At 40.2% G+C, this 19,690-nt stretch overlaps 1 protein-coding gene across 2 annotated transcripts in view; it reads left to right on the top strand.

The window, feature by feature from the left end:
* Nucleotides 1-3,492: 3,492 nt before the first annotated feature.
* SYNPR (synaptoporin) overlaps nt 3,493-19,690 on the top strand; it is a 289,344-nt gene continuing 273,146 nt past the window's right edge. Inside the window, exons 1-2 of one of the 2 annotated variants that reach the window (XM_058678720.1) lie at nt 3,493-3,734; nt 3,844-3,909. In XM_058678720.1, coding sequence (XP_058534703.1) covers nt 3,717-3,734; nt 3,844-3,909 — 84 coding nt within the window. In that variant the 5' untranslated portion in view covers nt 3,493-3,716. The remainder of the gene's footprint in view (nt 3,735-3,843; nt 3,910-19,690) is intronic. The other variant, XM_058678721.1, reaches the window with a different exon arrangement.

The following is a 19,690-nucleotide window of genomic DNA, read 5'->3' as shown; positions in this document are numbered from 1 at the left end:
GACTGTCCTCTGCACGGCCAGGATAGTGAACAGCATCTGTGACCTGTATCCTCTGGACACCAGTAGTGTCACTTCATTCTCCAAAGTTGTAATGATCAAAAAAAGTCTAAAAATGCTGCCAAACATCTCTTGTAGAAAGGCGAATCTGAATCATCTTTTGTTGAGAACTACAAACACTGCAGTAAAGGAATTGATTGATTATCAAAGGAAGCCCTCACAATGGTAAGTCTGCAAGTTCTTAGCCCCAAACAAGACACAATGAAAATTACTTGATTTAAGCAATCAATATACATTATTAACATGGATCATTTATGCCCCCACCAAAGTCAACAAGATCACTGAGTCATCCTGGTAGGTTTATTACAGAATGAAAGGAAATTATCTTTCATGATCTTGGAGTAAAAGAGAAAATGTCACTTAGTTGCTGATAGTAACATTGTAGCAGTGTCACCATCATTTTTCTACCCATTCCCACGTAGTTTAGGGGATGCATGTTATCTCTAAGTTTGAATGTAGAGGTTCTAACCCAGAAGTCTACAAAACATTGAACATTGCAACTTTGGTATGTAACTCCGGGTTATTTTGGTGATGCAGCTGTTGGAAGCTCATACATTTCTGGAATGTGAAGAGCATCCTCTGACAATGTGCAATTGTTGTCTAAGCCATTACACTGCCAACTGTCACAATTCTGGCTTTCTTCACACAATGTTTGGAAAACCTGAGAAATATGCCACCGTATTAGTGAAGAATGTTGGGTGTGAAGAGAGACCTGGGGGAATAGGCTCAGTAATCACACTTTATGCCAAGTTCTCAACTCAAATGATATGTAAGTAGACAATATTTTAAATAAATCTCTGCCTGTCTAAAGAGATACAAATGATTAAATGACCTTGGGGGATGTTCTTAGCTTTTCTAAGCCAGGACATATTTCCTATATAGAGGAGATTGTGGTGATGCTTAAATGATATACATAAATCACTTATATAATGCCTGACAAGCAGCAGGAATTGAATTGATATTAACAATAATGGCAGTTGCCATTATTAAACACCTATGAGAAGTATTATACCTCAAAAGCTAGGAAACTGTGATGAACAGAATAAGGACACCATCCCAGAATGCAAGCTCAATGAGGTCAGACAGATGTAGGGTAGCATTTTGGTTCAGCTGCTTTATTAGCTGTGGGAACTCCAGTTCAAACCCATGAGCTTAAGTTACATTACACTGAAATAAAGAAGTTCTAAAATCTTGTGGCTTACTCTCCAAAAATACATTTTATTGCTCAGTTTCCTCTCTATCAACGTGCACCTGCAGCTCTGCTGCGTGTCATTTTGTGAAGGACTCTGGCTACCAAGTATCCTCTGCATAGATTTCATGCTCATCATGGTAGAAGGACATAAGGAAGAGAGAAAAATTACATAAAGATGCTTAAAACCTTCACCAGAAATGTGCAAATTACCTCTGCCTATAATGTATTGAATTGAGCAAACCAAATGGTGACTCTGACTCTGGAACGGCAAGGATTTGTGTAAGAGAGGGGACACTATTAAGCAATAGGATGATGCTACACTCTGCCTCTGATGTGTTCCTTTATGCCTTCATCTTGGCTTCTGTAGAAGCACAAATGCTGAGATGTGAAACTGACACCTGTAAGATTATGAAGTGTCAAATTCTGCCTCCAAATGTGATCTACAAAATCTTACAAGACTCTTTGCGTAAGAACCACATTGTCATTTCACAGATCGCAACAAACTGAGTTCCTAAAGTACCTATATGCAACTTCATCTCGAAGATCATGTACAAAAAGTTCAGGACACACACTAAGTATATGATAATGTTAATTCCCCCGTTGACCCACCTTATCCCTTGTGGTTACATAATCGTTTATTTTTAAAACAACTGTTTGTAATTATTTCATACTCTATGCGCATGTAGGAAGCACAGTAGAACAAAGCTAGCTGACTGCAGATGGTGGAACTAGCTCTGAGGAGTCCCTACTCGGTAAATTTCTAGTTTATCTCTAACAAATTCCATGGGCGGAGGGGACATCTACACTTTCTTACCCACTTTTGACCTGCTATTTCCCCCTCCCACATTGAAACTATTATTTTCTACATTTTTCTCTCATATCTAAATATTAAACCTACCTCCCCCCGACCATGCACACACATATTCAAATACACACAAACTCCAAACCAATTTGGCAAGTCTTTATAGTAAACAGATGGACTGGCTGTGTTGCTGGGAGACCAGCTCATACATGGAACTCAGTCCAAAGGAAGTGAGAAGGAAGGGGACCTATCATCTACTTAATATAGTGGCTATGAGCTCCTGTCCTCCTCCCGTCCCCTGCTTTCTCCCTTGTCTTCTTGACTCATTTTTTAATTCCGTTTTAGCTTCATTGTTTGCTAGTTGTAAAACATCCCATCTCTGAGCCTCGATTTCCTCTTCCATAAAAAAGGAATAATATCACTTACTACGTGAAGTAATGTCTATTAAACATCTACTTAACAGTTTCCACCTAAAAGAAAGAACCCAACTGTTGTAACTTTAGTTAGCAAGGTTTGCCCACTCAGAGGTGGAGTGAGGTGGTGGAGTCAACGCATTAACTTCACTGAGGAAAGAATTTGTAAAATCCTAAGGAAAAAATTGTGAAGGGAGCCCTTAGAGGTGGGGGAGGGGCTGGGGGGCTGGGAGAGGGGGACGTCTGGAACTTATCCAAAAGATCTCAGTAATAACACTCACACCATGAAAAGTACTTGAATTATACTGCCTATTTAGCCCTTTATAAGCTTTTTTACCTTGGCTAATTCAGCCTCAACAATCTGTGTTCTGCTTTATATAGCACAATAACTTGCACCTGCCCTTGCCTTGCAACCATCAGGTCTCATTAAAGGTGAATATGTTTCCCCTGCCTTAGTCCTTTCTAGGCAGGGTAGATTCACCTGGGAACCCCACAGTACCTGCCTTCACTCTCGACCTTATAATCAGGCTACATTGCCATTTTCTCTGCTTGTCCTAGGACAAGAGACAATGCCTTTTTTTGTGTATGTGAGTATCCCAGCAGCTGCCCCTGGGGAACTTTGCATTAAGGTTTGAGTTATGAATGTTTGAGGTCAACAAACAATCTTTTCCTGTGGTGTTCAGAAGTCAGTCAGGATTCATACACACGTGCTCCATATCACTTGTGGGTGTTCTTCTCTGACCCAAGAGCCCTTTTCTACAGGTGGGAAACCATCAAGCTAACAAACCCAACCTATTCTCGGTTAACCGGCAGCTTAAATTTTCCCTGGAGCTGCAAAGCACCGAGCGTGGCGGTGCACCAATGTCTGCAGGTTGTGCCTGGCGCACTCCCTCAGGAGCGCGGGGCTGTCCAATGACAGCCTTCCCCGAGCGGCGTGGGTCTCTCGCCTCCCCTGTTGCCTCTGCACGCGCCCCGCGTCCGCCTCCCGCCCCGCGGCTGGCTCGCCTCGCCTCGCCTCTCCTCGCCTGCTGGACGCGCTGTGTTCCCGGAGCGCACGGCCGGGCGCGGCGGCGTTAGGCAGCTGGCGCTGGGCAGCTGCTTCTCCCAAGTGCCCTGCCGGCGCTTAGTTGCTCCGGGGTCTTGCTCCACCGTCTTTTCCTAGGGGTCTTGTGACCCTGAGAACGGCGGAGTCCATCCAAGTTCATTCTCAGTGGGAACCGGCAACTGAGAAGCCCGAACGAGAGGGCGAGCTATGGATCCCGTGAGTCAGGTAGGAAAGAACTGGGCAGGGCGGTCAGCGCTCTCTCTCGAGCACTCCGGGATTTGGGGAAGGAGCCTCCAGCCCCTTCCTCATGCTGTTTCTTTTTTTCTGTTTCAAGCTGGCCTCAGCGGGCACCTTCCGGGCGCTGAAGGAGCCTCTTGCCTTCCTGCGAGCGCTGGAATTGGTGAGTAATGTTGGGCGGGAGGGGGGCCAAGGCAGTCAAGGATCAGTTGAGGAGAGGTCGGGAGGCGCGATCTCGACTCTGCTCACTCCAGAGCTGCCCCACTGCCACGGTGTCATTCCAAGGTGGTGGGGACAGAGTCTAGAGACTCTGCTTGGAGGCGACAGGCATGTGGAGGGATTTGGCGGGTCCTTAAGAGAGGTGTCGTCTCACCTCAGCGCTCGCGAAAGCTCAGGGGCCCCGTGTTGCTGGCTCTCTCTCCCGGTGGTGGGGAGCGAACCGAAGAAGCTGCCCCAGGACTTGGGAATGTTTACAACTTGAGAGCTTGGGAGGAGGGACCCGTGGAGTGGTTTGAAAGATTGGACCAAGCTTGGAAAGTTGGTCAGCACTGGGATAGCTCTTGGCTGTGGTACGCGGCTGGCCTGGAGCTGCTGCTGAGGTTGACCTAAGGAGTGGGTCTCCTTGCTTCTGTGTTGTAGTTTCTGTGCCACTCCCCTAGCGTTTCTGATACTTAATCCTAGAAACTCAAAAGGCTGTGCCGCGTTTTTCAGTGATTGGGATGAAGGAAACGATATTTCTCCTGTTTGGTTGCTTTAAAAAATAATGATAAAATGAAGCTGTCCTTGGCTATCCCATGGCAATTTGCCCTTGGACGGAGCAGGGAAGCCGAGAAATGGTTACTCACGGGGCCACAGAGTGTTGCCAGTGTTGTTGGTGGAGGTGATGATTATTCGGAGTGAAATCTGCAGGTCACACATCTCTTGCTGGGAGCTCTGGAAGGCAAAGTGAAGCTATTCTGAACAGAAAGTTCAAAGCCCGTCATGTAGCATTAATCACAGGCCCTAATATGGACTTGCTGGGACGTTATGTAAGTGCCTGTCTGTGTTTCCAGGCCTTAGCTCCAAGGGTTGTATCTGGTTTTGCCTGAACAACTGGTGTGTGTTGATATGGATGATCTATGTGATAATCATATTTGTTTTGTTTGTGGTACAAAAATAAAAGTGTGAATATATTAGCTTGATGTATATGAGGGCCCCTTTTGGATCGTTTGGATTGGGGGTTCTCAGCTGGCTATTCATGAATTGTTTTCCTGACAGGCAAGTTAAACAAAGCAAGCTGTGCTCATGTTCCAGGAAACTCTTCAGTTGACAGTGTCACAATTCTGTCCGTGTTCATGCACTTGGCATTTAATAAGCATTTTCTGTGAAATAATGGTGTTTTGGATCAAAACAAAACTGTTGTCACATTGGACTATCTTGAAACAAAGTTCAGTGATCTGACATCATTTTCTGACATAATCTGTCTCACATTGTCAGTTCACTGAAGTATTAGTTGATGTTCAGTCCTATTGGAGCGTTATTGTTTGGCACTATCCATCACATAGCTTCTACTGGGGTATTTCAGAATGTGGTCAAACTGTATGAAAATGCTTAAATGACAGAGTTCTTTTAAAAAATATTTGAGAGGCAGAGTTAGAGGGAGCGACAGATGACAGACACTCAAAGATTTTCCATTCACTGGTTCATTAGCCAGGTTGCCCCAGCAGGGCTGGACCAGGCTGAAGCCAGTTCTTGGTAGTCCTGTTCTACTTTTCCAAGGCACATTAGCAGGGAGCTGGATCAGAAGTGAAGCAACCAAGATTTAAGCCAGTACCCATGAGGGATGCTGGCATCCCAGGTGGTGGCTGTTTACCCAGCTACGTAACAGTGCCAATATGGTAGATGACAGAGTTCTAAGCACCCAAGATGAGTGCCCATGAGGCTGCATTTTAAACAAGCTCTTTGGGTAATTTGTAGGCATGTGAAACTGGAGAGCCACCACCCTAAGCTGTATCAGGTTTCTCCAGATCTCTAAGTGTGCTTGATATTTCAGTGCACACTGCATAAAGTCCTCACACATTTTGAGCCTGAAAAATTAGCTTTCTTTTCTATCGTAAGTGTTATCTCCTTAAGGAGGATTTCACTCATACTTATTTCTTACCCTTCCCTCTAACGCAAACTGAGTGATTGACCCTATTCTTTGGGCCTCCATTTCATTCATTATGTTTTTCCCCCCTGGGATTTTTTTTTCTTACACTGATTTGTATTCTCCTGTAGTTATTCCATTATTTATATCATTTATAATATTGACCATCTTTCACCTCCTTTAGGACACTGAAAAGCTAAGAAAGAGAGGTTTTTTGCTTACAGAGCAGCCAGTAGGCTCTGATTGGTGGTTAAGAGCATGAGTCATGGACAAAGAAAAGCTAAGGGGGCAGCTTAAGTTTGGTTGATCTACACTTGGAAGGAGTGAAATTAGAAACTTGAGAGCAGAGACAGAGAAGGCTAGTTCCTGAAAACATTTAAAGTAGTACATATAGGTAAACAAAATAAAGTTTGCATACAGTGGGTGAAGAACCATGGTGAACTACATTTTTTGGCTAGAGAAGCAGTTTTCTCTCATGGCACTTACTAAATAGTAAATGATTAGCAAAAAGTGTAAATTGGTAATGATGAGCACTAAAAATACTGCCGTTTTTCCTGTTAAAATTTTATGAAACAACAGAGTCTGCAACTTCCCCATCGTCAGGCACTCATCCTTTTGTTCAGATATTTAATTTGTGTGTGTGTGCTATAGAAATAAGAGTGTGTGGAAGGGAATGTGTGCCTTCATCCACTGGGGCTACTATAAGAAAACCTCATGAACTCGGTTGTTGGTAAATGATAGATATTCATTTCTCTTGATTCTGGGAGCTGAGGAAAGTTCAAGAGAAGGTGACAGATAATTAACTGGGTGTCTGCTGAGCACTCTCTTTCTGGCTCAAAAATGGATCCTACTTGCTGTGTGCTTACATGGCAAAAGAAAAGGTCTCCACTTTCTGTGGCACTTAATAGGAAATTTACACCATTTATGGGGCTCTACTCTTGTGGGATAATCACCCCAAAGGCTCAAATCTTAATACCATTACTTTGGTAATTGGATTTCAGCACGTAGATTTGGGAATATTGAGCTGAGATAATTTGAACCATAACAGCATGTTCAAGGATGTCTCAGAAACATCCTCTGGAGTAGAAAGAACTTGAAACAACTAGAGAGTAACAGCAAGGTAATTGAAATTTGAATCCTTTGTGGTGTGGAATATTACACTGCCATTTAAAACAGTGTAGCAGGTTAATGTGTTAATGTAGAGTTCATTGCATGAAATTTTGTTTGGGAATCTAATTAAAATACATCATATCCTATGTATTTTATAAACTTGCTTAATGCATAATCTGTTCTTTGAATCAATATCTCTAATTTATTTAGCCATAGTAAAAGTAACAAAGCATCTTATTTTTTAAAAATAGTATTTTTTCCTTTTTGTTTTAAATCTGTGTTGGCACATTCTTTCTTCCCTGTAAAATTAACATGAGTCTGGATATTTACCTGTATATTTGTGTGAAAACGAAAGTGGAAGACACCAAGTCATTGGCATTATTCAAGACAGCTTTGGTGGGAATGCAATGTCATTGAAAATATTAACTCCCCCAACGATATTTGCTTGGCTTGCATAGTTTTTCAGTACAATAGTTGTGTGTGTGTATGTGTGTGATCTATGTGCACACACAGTAATGCAGAGTTCAATACCATTGACTATAAAAATGATTTTTTTATACCGTGTAATTTGAGGTGAAGGTGATAAACAATGGTAGAGGCATAATCATAGACTTGTCACATGTCAACAGTTGTGCACATGAATAATTCTTTAAAACTAATCGTATTTTATTTCCTATGGACTGATCACAGGAGCTAATTTTACTTCTAAAAGGCATTCTGCTTGTTTGGATTCACAGCCTTAGGAGGAAAATACACTCCATTTGTATGTTCTTTCCTTCCAAAAGACTCATGGATTTAGTACGTTTAATATCGTAATAGTGTAGAGGCCAAGCCTTCCTAGAAAAGCTTTAGCCAATTTCAAAAACTTTGAAGCACTACCTCTGCGTCCTTAATCTCTGCTGAGCTGAGATTAGGGGACTTTTCAATGTCTTTTGGGACAAAATAAGAATTTGGAACACAGCGCTGACCCCAGTGGTCTGCTTCATTTATTCTGTAATGATAAAATAGCAGTGGGAGATCTCACTGGTGATGACAGGAAAACTGAGTTTTTTTGTTCTAAGACTTACTTTAAAAAACTCAGTGTTTTCCCATCTTTAATGGATGAGTCCTAATTTTCTGCTTCTGTACTTTTTCCCTTTCTTTAGAAAATGTTAGCATAGTACTCTTAACAAAATTCTAGCTTTCTACCTGTGGATTCACATGGAATGAAAAATGGACATCTCCAACCATCAATTTGCTGAACATCACATTGTTGCAGGTGGAAGGACCCTGAAGGGACTTAAATTCTGTCAAACTGCTGTTAACTTCATTTGTATAGTGCCCCAGCACAGGACAACAGATCCAAATTCTTCCCATGTGAAACCAACTTCTGGACCAAGTTGCCTGATTCCTTTAGTTATTTGTCATCCATCCCTAATTTTGCTGTCCATTTTTCTGCTGTAACCCTTGGACTTTATGTCTGCATTATGTGTTTCTTTTCTGCTTGTGTTCTTTTCCAGGGTTGTCAGCAGCTCCAGAGATTTGCTACACCTTACACATGAAGTATAGGTTGACTTAATTTAAATGGAGGTACTAGCATTTAGACATCTCTTATTCCTGAATCTGTATTTTGAGCTATAGTTTTCAATAAAACATCAACATCTTTCTTGATATGAATGCAGTTCATAAGTGATCTTAGTGATAACAAAATGGATCATGCTGATGCAGTAGAATAGCTCAGTGTTAGAGCCACCATGTCAGGCCTCTAATGACAGGCATAATAATGAACTTTCATTATGCAGACCCTATATAAGTCATTGTATTGTGGTGCTCTCCACATGTCCATATTGGATCCGTGTGACTTACTTTTCACTAGGACACTTTGGAATGATCATGAAATCAAGGGCAAAACTGTGGAAAATGGCAAAGCCAAGATTTAAACAGCCTCACTTCAAATTGTATTCTATTAAATGCTGCACTATCCTCTGCCTTCAGTGTGGCAGGTACTTGCTGTATCATGACCCTAATCCTCAAAGAAACTTTTAAAAGAGCATGTTATCTACTTTTCGGTATGTATCACATACACACGACATTTTCTGAAAATGCCAAAGATTGACATTGAGAGATGAATTCAGCAGGCATTCATTGTATATGTTTGTATAAGATAACTTTGTCCCTTAAGAATAAGCAAGATTGGAAATTCTAATGTAAAACTTTTAAATGAAGAGCAACAATCTGCCATTGACAGTCTGATGTAATTTAAAACTGTATTCATGTAAATTTAGCTATAATGTTCCAGATTTTCAGTTATTGACAAAAATCACATGCTATGGGAATATGAAGCAAGAAATAGACACTAAAATAGCAAGATCACTTAATGCTGTGTTGAGTTAATTTAGAAAATTGGTGTCTAGCTTCACAAGTATGGGAAAAGAGAGAATAGTGAGGAATGTTTCTTGGGGATTTGAATTCACATTTTATTCTTCTCCCGCTTGGTCTCCTTGGGCAAATTATTTAATTTATTAGGTTTCATTTTTCTCATCTGTAAAATAGAGCCAATAATAGTTCCTACTTTAGACACTTACTGTCATGATTAAATGACTTAATCCAAGTAAAATACCTCAGAGTGCCTGGGCTATAAAATGTTCTCAAAAAAAAAAGATTATAAAAGTGGTGATGAAAATTCTGGAGATTATGAGGATGGTGAAACAGAAGAAACTGTGAATCAATTCTAGGATAATTCAAGTTTTTTCACTACTTCTTGCAAATGAGACTCATTGAAAAACCTTAAAGTAAAAAATCGGCGTTCACACTTCCTCAGACCTTCTTGGACTCTTGCGTGGAGACACTAGACTTACTTTAACCATAGCATGAAATTTCCAGGGACTGCCTCCATGGAATACACTCAATTCAAGCAGCCTTCCAGAGGGGATAGTGTTGAAGCAAAAGGGTAGATATAATGGGACTGTTGCAGGCTCTTGACCCTTGAGGAACTTTTGGTGAGCACTAGAAGAATTTTTCTGGTCTTTCTTAAAGTGTAATCTGTCAATAATTTAAAGGGTTACAGTGTAGCCAAAAAAATCCCTCAGAGAGTAGGTGAGGTCCTCATAGGGTCAGCTAGAGCACTTTCTGGCATAACTATACACTAATGCTCAGATAGAGGTGGTCTTGAGAGCTTCCCAGAGAATGTAGGGAGAATTGTACACTGATGACCAAGTAGACGAAATTTCCTTGGTTCTGTTTCCTAGAGGATTTTCAAATCTTTGTGATATAATATTAGAAGAAAAAATAGTCTTGTGTTCATAGGAAAAAAGTACTAAAAGGTGTCTAAGGGGGATGGATACAGACCAGGAACTTGCTTGAAATCTTCTGCTTTCAAAGGCCTACATTTGATTTTACTCTATATGCAATTAGTTATGTTCACTAAATTAGTTTAGTATTTTCCTTATCTGAACATGAGAGCACTGCCTCTTGCCTATCTTCCAATAACATCAGAGATTAACTATTTTTGTGAAGCTGTTGAATGGGCTCCAAAAGTAACAGATGATTATAATTGTGATGATCCTCTATCTCTGGACAGAAGATGGTTGATAAGTAGAGAATAGGGTAATATATGAACTGTGAGAGCCTACTCTCTTCTCCTTAGGAGACAGAGTCCTACCCAAATCAATAGTCCCTATCCTCTAACCAATATCCTAGTCTTTTTGGATCTTACAAGAAAGAAGGATATTGTTGGTGAAGTTGGTGAATTATCAAAACTTGGAAGGATTGACATTCATCCTTTTTGAACTGTTACACCAAAAGGCGATTTATTTCTCAAAACACAGTCCATGTTTCTTAAATGTTTTGGGGGGTCTAGAGATGGAGGCTTTATAGTCTGGTGGACTTTTTCCACTGTCATTCCCTTTCCTTAATATAATGTCTCCTCCTGTTTTTGTGTAATTTCTCTAAGACAGTGATTTCTGGTTTGCCTTCAGACATCACCACTGAGAAGCAACTCTGCTATGGTTTGTTTATTAGTTTAGGAGTTGAATATCTTCCAAAGGCTCATGCATTGCAGGGTGGTGGAGCACCAAACTTATACTAATGGTATTATAGGTGAAAACTTAACCCAATTGTGATATCTAAAGCTTAGGTCATTGGAAAGTGATTGGATTAGATTCTTTCATTAGGGTAGATTCCCCCATTATTAAAACCTCATGGATTATAGACATAGTCACACGCATTCCATCTTGCCAAATGATGTTATACACCACTTGGGAGATGCAAAAAAATCATCCTAGGCTAAACAAGTGGGGATTACTCTGTTTTGGGTTGTAAACCTTGAACTTAAGTGAATCTCTTGGGACATGCGCATCCCCATATTGGAGTACCTGAGTTTGATTCCTGGATCTGCTATCAAATCCAGCTTCCTGATGGTGACAGCCCAACTATTTGGGTACCTGCCACCTTTGTGGATGACACATAGTGAACTTCAAACTCCTGCCTCTGATACAGCCCAGCCAAGGCTCCTGTGGGCATCTGGGAATGAACAAGTTGGTGCCTTTCAAATACAAAGGAAAAAAAGTCATAAGTTTGGTTTCTATAAGGGTTAAGCAAAATAATGTTAATAAACCCTCCAGAAGTATCTAGTCCATGTTACAACCCTCTGAGAAATTCTTTAAAGTGATAATATATCATTAAAAGATTAAACATTTCCACATATCCCTTTTTAAAATATTTATTTGTGTATTGAAAGAGTGAGAAAGAGGGAGGTCTTCAGTCTGCTGGTTCACTCCCCAAATGGCTGCAGTGGCCGCAGTTGGAGCAGTCTCAAGCCAGGAGCCGTGAGCTTCATCCAGGTCTCTCACATAGGTGCAGGTGCTTAAGCATTTAAGCCATCCTCTGTTGCTTTTCCAGGTACATTAGGAGGAAGCTGGATTAGAACAGCTGGACGTGAACTGGTGCACATGTAGGATGCTCATATTACTGATAGTAGCTTTAACTAATATGCTGTGGTGCATGCCCTAACATTTCTAAATTTTCCAGCTTAGTATAAACCTAAAGTATGAGCAGTGTAGTGTTGTTAATATTGATTCTTTGCATGATCTTCCTATAGTAGAACATTAGCTGTGAGGTAATCATAAACAACACACAAATAGTATTGGTACTACTCTATGCAATCACTGTACTACATGGTATGAATGTATTATTTCAGTGAAACCATTATTTCCCTTATGAAGAGCCAATTAATGCAGATGGGGGATCGAAGGCCTTGAGAAGCCACACTTTTTGCCTTGAGTTGTATAATTAATACGTCATAAAGCTAGAGATTTAACCTACACAAATAGAAGCCAAACTCTGTTCTCTTAATCATTCCTCATGTTTTAAAGTCAAAGGTTTCCACTTTAAAATATGGAAAATATACGTCTGTGGGAAGTGCACATCAAACATACACACAAGGAAATTTCACAATTTGTGGAAAGTGGAATTAAAGGAGAGACTTTTTGGATAAAATATTTAAAATTCATGTATAACTTTTCACAGTATGCATTTTTTTATGTGAGCTTGTCTGGATTTTCCATATGGGCGCAGGATCCCAAGGGCTCAGGCCATTCTCTGCTGGTTTCGCAGGTACGTTAGCAGGGAACTGCGCTGAAAGTGGAGCAGCTGAAACTTGGGCCTGTGCTCATGGGGGATGCTGGCATTGTAAGTGGCAGCTTAACCTGCTGTGCCACATGTGATTGTTTCATTGTTCTCATTCCTAATTCAGTTGCTGTGTTACTCTACTGTGTTGTCAGAGAACAAAGCAATATTTAAATGCCCTCACATTGGCAAGGGGTTCCAAGCCATTATATGGGCCTGCTTTGCTTTGTAAAATACTCTTTGTTCCCTGAGAAAGTTTATTTACCTTGTACATATCTTCCAAAATAAAATCATCTTTGACTAATCCATTGTAGAAAAAAGCGAAATTGTGGGGGTATGCTGCTTCAAATTGATGTAAAGAGATTTGTAGAATTAAAAAGGGTCTGCATATTTACTAAGGTTGCAAATACTTAAATTTCTCTCAGATACTGGGTAAATTATCAAATCAGGTTCTGTCAGAGGGGGATGGAGGTGCAAATGAATTTACCTTGTATATTTGTGTATGTGAGCTGCCATTTCTTGGATATTTTTATTTTGAAGGATCATGTGCCAAGTAAGAAGGCATACCTGCTATGGCTTTAGCAGGAAGTACTCACACATCCATCTGGTCTTTCATGAGACTGCCTGGCTGTGTGTTCGTGGGATGACTGCACCTGCTGATTTTTGCCTGCACCTGGTAGACAGTTGGCATACCTGCTGGAATCCTTTCTGAGGTGGGGCCCAGAAAGGCTGAGAAAGTGAGGGCTCTTTTGGAAAAAAGATAGACAATTTTTAGGCTCAAACCCATAATCTGAGCGATGAAGGAGATCTTAAGAACCATAATAGTTAGAAAGGAGGTTGCAGGATAAAAGGGTGAGTGGAGATTATGATTGTTATTCAAAACGTGCTGGATTTGGAACCAGCTCAGGGTGAGTTCACACAGACCCTGGCTATCCTCATGGCAAAACAACCTCAATGAAACTAAAGTTCTTCAGGGATTTTAGCTACCTTAAAGATGTGTTGAAATGAAGTGAATTCGTGCCTGAGAAACCATGGGCCAATCCTTTTACTTCCATGTCTCTGTTTCTTAAATTCTAAAATGGATATCAATATCTAAAATACAGAGTTATGGAAGAATGAATTCTGTAGATGATCCCCTCAGAGGTCAATTACTGCTGATTGACCATTAATCTAGGAAACCGCAGTTTAGGTATCTGGGGGTGCCTTCCTGTAAGTGCCTAAGACAATTCCTTCAGTGTCCATCCACAGCTGCAGTTGCCCAATGAAATGTGCATGGTGTATTTTCATGTTTCATAGACATTGACTAGAATTTATATAAGAAATGTTGTTGTCAGACCCATAGATTCTCTCTGTGAAGCAATAAAAGGCCGTGCTCATGGATGTGGTCAGTAAAATCACCGAGGGTGATATATATATTTGACATTCATTTTTAAATATAGGCTTCATTGTCCATGTAAGAGTGCATGTTAAATTGATAGTGACATTGCATTCTAGCTTTCCTGGAAGGAAAAGATGTGCTTGTAAGTAAATACAAAATATAAATGTCTCTCTGGCTCCCTCCCTCTTCATCCTCTCTCATGAGATACATGTGTAGGCAGATTGTTGGCTTTTGTGTTTGTGTTTGACTTTAGCTCCACCATTGACAAGATCTATGAACTTGAATGTGATCTCTCTGGAATTCTCATGGGAGTAGAAATAACAACTAGCAACACAAATTGTTACATTAAATGAAGTGACATTTCCAAGAGTAATAGCACACAGGAAATATTCAAACCTCATAGATTTTCCGTCTCCCCTCATCCCTAATAATGTTTTTTACTGTGGAGGAAGAAAAATTTAAAAATTCACTAGAATTTTTTTCTATACAGATTCTTTCTTATATGTGCCAAGTATGCACACATGCACATGCATGCATGTTCTTTAATAAAGATGTTAAGGAGTAGATGTATATAACTGTGGTGCGTTTGAGTAGGTCAGTAAGATTTAGCAGAGGTGGTTATCAGAAAGGAAGAACTTCAACTACAGTGTAAAGTTCTTCATCAGTGTCCTAAGCCTTGGCAAGGTCACCATGGATTTGTGAAAAGCTTTTTTTCTAAAGAAAATAAGATACTCCTTTATTTTTTTAAGAGAGCAAAGGCTCCGTTAATGATAGGTATTCACCATCTAGAAATTATTGGCTATGCTTGAAACACTGCCAATAAGATAGACTTTCACTCAAACCTTCTAAGGATTGTGTAAAACAAACTTGTTCAATGTAAAATAGTTTTTAAGTAACACAGCAGGGATTTCAAGCCTTATGTATGATGTTTACCCTCTGCTATCCCGCTGTGCTACTAAACACAAGTATTTTTGCACTTGTTATTAGGGTGGGGTAGCAATGCTAATCTAATTTGAGCCATTTTTAAGCACCAGTAATACAAGTAAAAAGTGGTAAATAAAAATAACCTAATTCCTTTCTATCGACAGATAATTTTTTAAATAAATTTTACAACTGATTTTAAAATGATTTCTTTTGCTTGAAAGGCAGAGAGATTCAAAGGGAAGAAGAGGGGTGGACTGAGAGAAAGACAGATATTACATTCACCAGCCAATCGCTGTGACAACCTTTGAAGTAAGGAGCTTAGAATTTCATCTAGGCAAGTGCTTGGACCATCTTCCAGTGCTTCTTATAGCTAGGAAGCTGGATCAGAAGCAGAGCATGCGAGATGGAAACTCATGTTCCAAGTGATAAGCCAGCATCACAGGTGGCAACTTCACTCGCTGTGCTACAGTACTTGCCCCCCAGAAGAAACGTTTAGTCATTTATATGAGAATGTGAATTTTATGTGAATGTTTTCCCTACAACTTTGTTAGAGTTGTAAAAGATAACAAAGATTCACAAAAAGAGTGCCTTATGTAACAAAAAGGTATTGTCAGGAATCTAACAGTTTAACATCAGGATGTCTCATTTGCTGGCCTTCCGTGTGGTAAATTGGCTTATAGATCACCACCCTGATATCAGACATGGCGTGACATTCTGTATGTGTATTTTCAAACTTGCTCTTTCTAAACGGCATCAGTTAGATTGAGTCAGGGTCTTTTCCAACTTAAGAATGACCTTACCTTAATGAAGCATATATACAGGAACCCTAATTCCTTGAAAGGTCACATTCCCAATTAAGGAAAGCAAGTCACCATATGAATTTTGGAGAGGGACACAATTCAACCCATATTAAACAGTATTTAAGAGGGGTTTAATAGTGCACCTAGTTTGTGCATCTTCCACTACTGTGAATTCTATTTCTTTGTCACTAGGTACAGTTTCTTTCTCTGTAACCTCAATGGTTACATCTTATTATACTCATGCCTGCCCTACAGGTTGTTTGATCCTGAATTTCAGCAGTTTTCAAATATATATTATGTTATTTACCAGATCTATAGAGAATTTCTGCTTAAAAGGAAGTGATTCTTGAAATTTTAATACTGTTAACTTGAGTTCTAAAGACAGAGATGTTCATCCAAAAGGCTATGTAGTTTCAAGGTATTTGAAAGAATTGCCAGATTGCCCACCAATGAAGTGTTATTAGCGTGAGATGTACATAAACCATCTAAACATTTTTCTGATTTGCTAAGTGAAAGTGATGTCTTGACTGAGTTTGCCCTTCTATAATTTTCCCATGAAATTGCATGATTTTCCTAGGCTGTTCAAATTCTTATTTTGATTTTAAATAAACAGAATGGATTTACAAAGCTATAGCTGACAATTCATGATACTGTCCACGTGGACTTTTACATAAGCTGCTGCCATAATCGTTCTAGGTCATTGTACTGTTCCTCCATTTGGAATTCATTTGCATTATTGTGTTCTGACATGGGCTGAGAGGCACATAGCTGAACCTGGCTCTCTGAATTATTATATAAGAATGCAAGTTATTTTTAGAATGTCAAAGATAGTTGCCATTAAAAATCTTTTAAAATACAATTTTATAACATGCATTTACTTTTCTGTTTATAAGTTTATTTATATTATAGTTTAAATTTATTCATCCTTAATGACTTACTGTTCTGCTTTATTTTAAACAGAACAATCTGATTTTTTTTAAGATTTTATTTTTGTTGCAAAGTCAGATACACAGAAAGGAGGAGGAGAGACAGAGGGAAAGATATCCATTGGCTGACTCATTCCCCAAGCAGCTGCAATAGCGGGAGCTACACCAATCTGAAGCCAGGAGCCAGGAGCTTCTTTTGGGTCTCCCACACGGATGTAGGATCCTAAGGCTTTGGGCTGTCCTCGACTGCTTCCCCAGGCCACAAGCAGGGAGCTGTGTGGGAAAAGGGGCCACCGGGATCAGAACCGGCACCCATATGAGATCCTGGTGTGTACAAGGTGAGGACTTTAGATGCTAGACTACCGTGCAGGGCCCACTGTTCTGCCTTTAAATGAGACTCATAAGCATTGGTTCAGATTCAGACTTAGTTGAAATTGTAGGTCATATGTAAATTTGGATGACATAGACACATGTGCACAAATTAGTAGCATACATGCTTTGAAGATGGATCTGAGGCCTACTATTTTTTGGAGGGAAAGATAGAATGGAGTGCATCATGTGAGAACTCAGAAACATATTTGGCTGTTTATTTTCATTTCATTTGAAGGGAGTTAGGCTGGAAAGAGAAGGAAGTAGACAGAAGAGGAGAACCAAGACTGAATTAGAACAAAGTCAAGAACTTGGACCTCCATCCAACTTTGCCATGTGGTTGCATGATCCATGTACCCAAGCTACCATCTGTTGCCTTCAGAGGTGCACATTACTAAGAAGCTGGGTTGGAAGCAGAGCAGCCAGGACTCTAACCCAGGCATGCTGATACAGGATGTGAGCATCCCAGCAGTGACTTAGCTGTTGTGTCAAACATTTATCTCTATATTTGACTTTTGATTACAGCATACCATGTCAATAAATAAATACAGTAACTACGTAATTCCAAGGGTGCTCTCTTTCTTTTGTCGATCCATTTTCTGACCACACTGGTTATACTGTATATAACGTGGTAGATGTTCTTTGGATTTTCCTCACAGATTACTATTTGGGGCCTCTATGGCCCTTTTTGAACTAAAATAACAATCTCTGACCTTTACTGCATACTTATACTCTAGATCCATTAGCAGTATCTTCTGCATGTTATACCAATGAATTATAATGGCAGTTTTTAAATGTATTCATATTTCTTCTTTGGGCAAAGAACCTAAGATGTAATCCCAGTTCTTCTAATATGCTTAACCTAGTAGTCACATAGAGCAAAAAAATCTGATCCTCTGTCTAAAGTCTGATTTTTTTTAAGAACCAGTTCTTGTTCAGGCAATATACTTCTCATTTGTCTCCATTAGGTTCTGAAGTTTTCTTCGTAGCACCAGGTCAATCTCTGTAAAAAGACAGAGGTGAGGGAGAGAAAGAGACTTATTTGAAATGCAGTTAGAGAGGGAGAAACATAAGAGACATCTTCTGTTCACTCCTCAACTGACCATAATGGCCAGGGCTGGTATGGTCTGAAGCATTATTACAGGAAATTCTGAATCTCCCGTATGTGTGAAGGAGCCTAAATACTTTGGCCGTCCTCTGTTACTTTACCAAGCACATTAGCAGGGAATTGGGTCAGAAGTAGAGTTGCTAGGACTTGAACTGGCACCTGTATGGGAATCCAGAATCACAAATGTCAGCTTTACCCATTACAGTATAATACCAGCTCCACAAAGTACTTCTTAAAACAAAATTTTCTTTTGAATATATTTGATGAAACAACAAATGAAAGAATGGTTTTGATTTTATTTTAGTTTTGATTGTGTTTGTGTAAATCGGAACCACAGTTGCCTAGCAAGTCACAAAATACTGCAAGGGAAGAGCCGGTGCACTCCAAACATAAAGAAAAGGAACTGGAAATGCTAATTGCCTGATATGATCAGCTTACAATTGGATCTGTGCCTTGGTGTATTGTACCACACCCCCTAAAAATGTACCAGTTTTACATATCAATAAAAGCAACTTTCTAAGCCCAGTGAAAAAAGCTCCTAAGAGTCATGGGATTTACTGCTCCCTGCTTTTTCTGTTCAGTGTTTTTTCCATAATGCTTCACCCACCCCCACCTAGTTGTGAAGATGGGAAGATCCTTATCCTTGTAAGTCTTTTTGCTTTATGGCCTTGTTTGGGGGAGATGCTCAGTTTCCCACTTCATGTTGGTTAGCCTGCCTTTGAAAACTCTAGATGATATGTTGAAGGCCATCTGGTCACAAAAGGCTGAGGACAGGATGCAAACTGGTGTGCTGTGGGATAGGCAGCCAGTGTGTTAGGAAACAGAAGACAGGCTGCCAGACACAGCAGCAGTGGCCAGAGGAGGTGGAGCACACTGCACCTGCTCCCACGGGATCAGCTGCCTCTGCTCTGATGAATTGGTCATCAGAAACACAGGCCCTGTATGTCCTGATGCTTCTGCTCTTCTTGAGAAAATAAAAATAAAGGTGTTGATAATGCTAATAAAAGATTTTAGTATCCAAATTTTTTTCCCTTTTTTATTCTTTCATTTTTAAATAAATATCCCTTCATTGAGAAACAAATATTACAGAGAGACAGAGAGTGCCCAATTCCTAATTCACCAAGCTTGGGACTGGATCAGGGCTGAAGACAGGAACCAAGAATATAATCCAAATTACTGGGATGGCAGGGACCCGGTGACTTGAGCCATATTGCTGTTTCACAGAGTCTAGACTAGAAAAGTTGGAATTAGGTGCCAGAGGTGGGCATCAAACCTGGCACTCTGGTGTAGGGCACAGTGTCCTAACAGGAGGCTTTACCACTAGGTTGGGTGCCTAGTCCATATTTCTTCCAGAGCCCTTCCTTTGCAGGATAAAGTAAATGTCTCTGGCTTGTGTCTGATGTGCAGCTGTTTGTTGGAGCTCTGGGAGCTTTTCCTGGTATCCGCAAGGACCTAGCCCAGTTCTTCTTATGCAGGAGGTTCGCAGAATCTGATGAAAGAATGGGAACTACGGTGTCCAGACACTAATTCTAACTAGACTCTTGAGATGATGCAGTCAATGATTCTTGTTTGCCTCCCTTCAGATAACATTCCCTCTCAC

The sequence above is a fragment of the Ochotona princeps genome, chromosome 21 (assembly GCF_030435755.1).
Source record: "Ochotona princeps isolate mOchPri1 chromosome 21, mOchPri1.hap1, whole genome shotgun sequence".
Taxonomy (NCBI): Eukaryota; Metazoa; Chordata; class Mammalia; order Lagomorpha; family Ochotonidae; genus Ochotona; species Ochotona princeps.
This window is presented reverse-complemented; position numbering and strand designations above follow the sequence as displayed.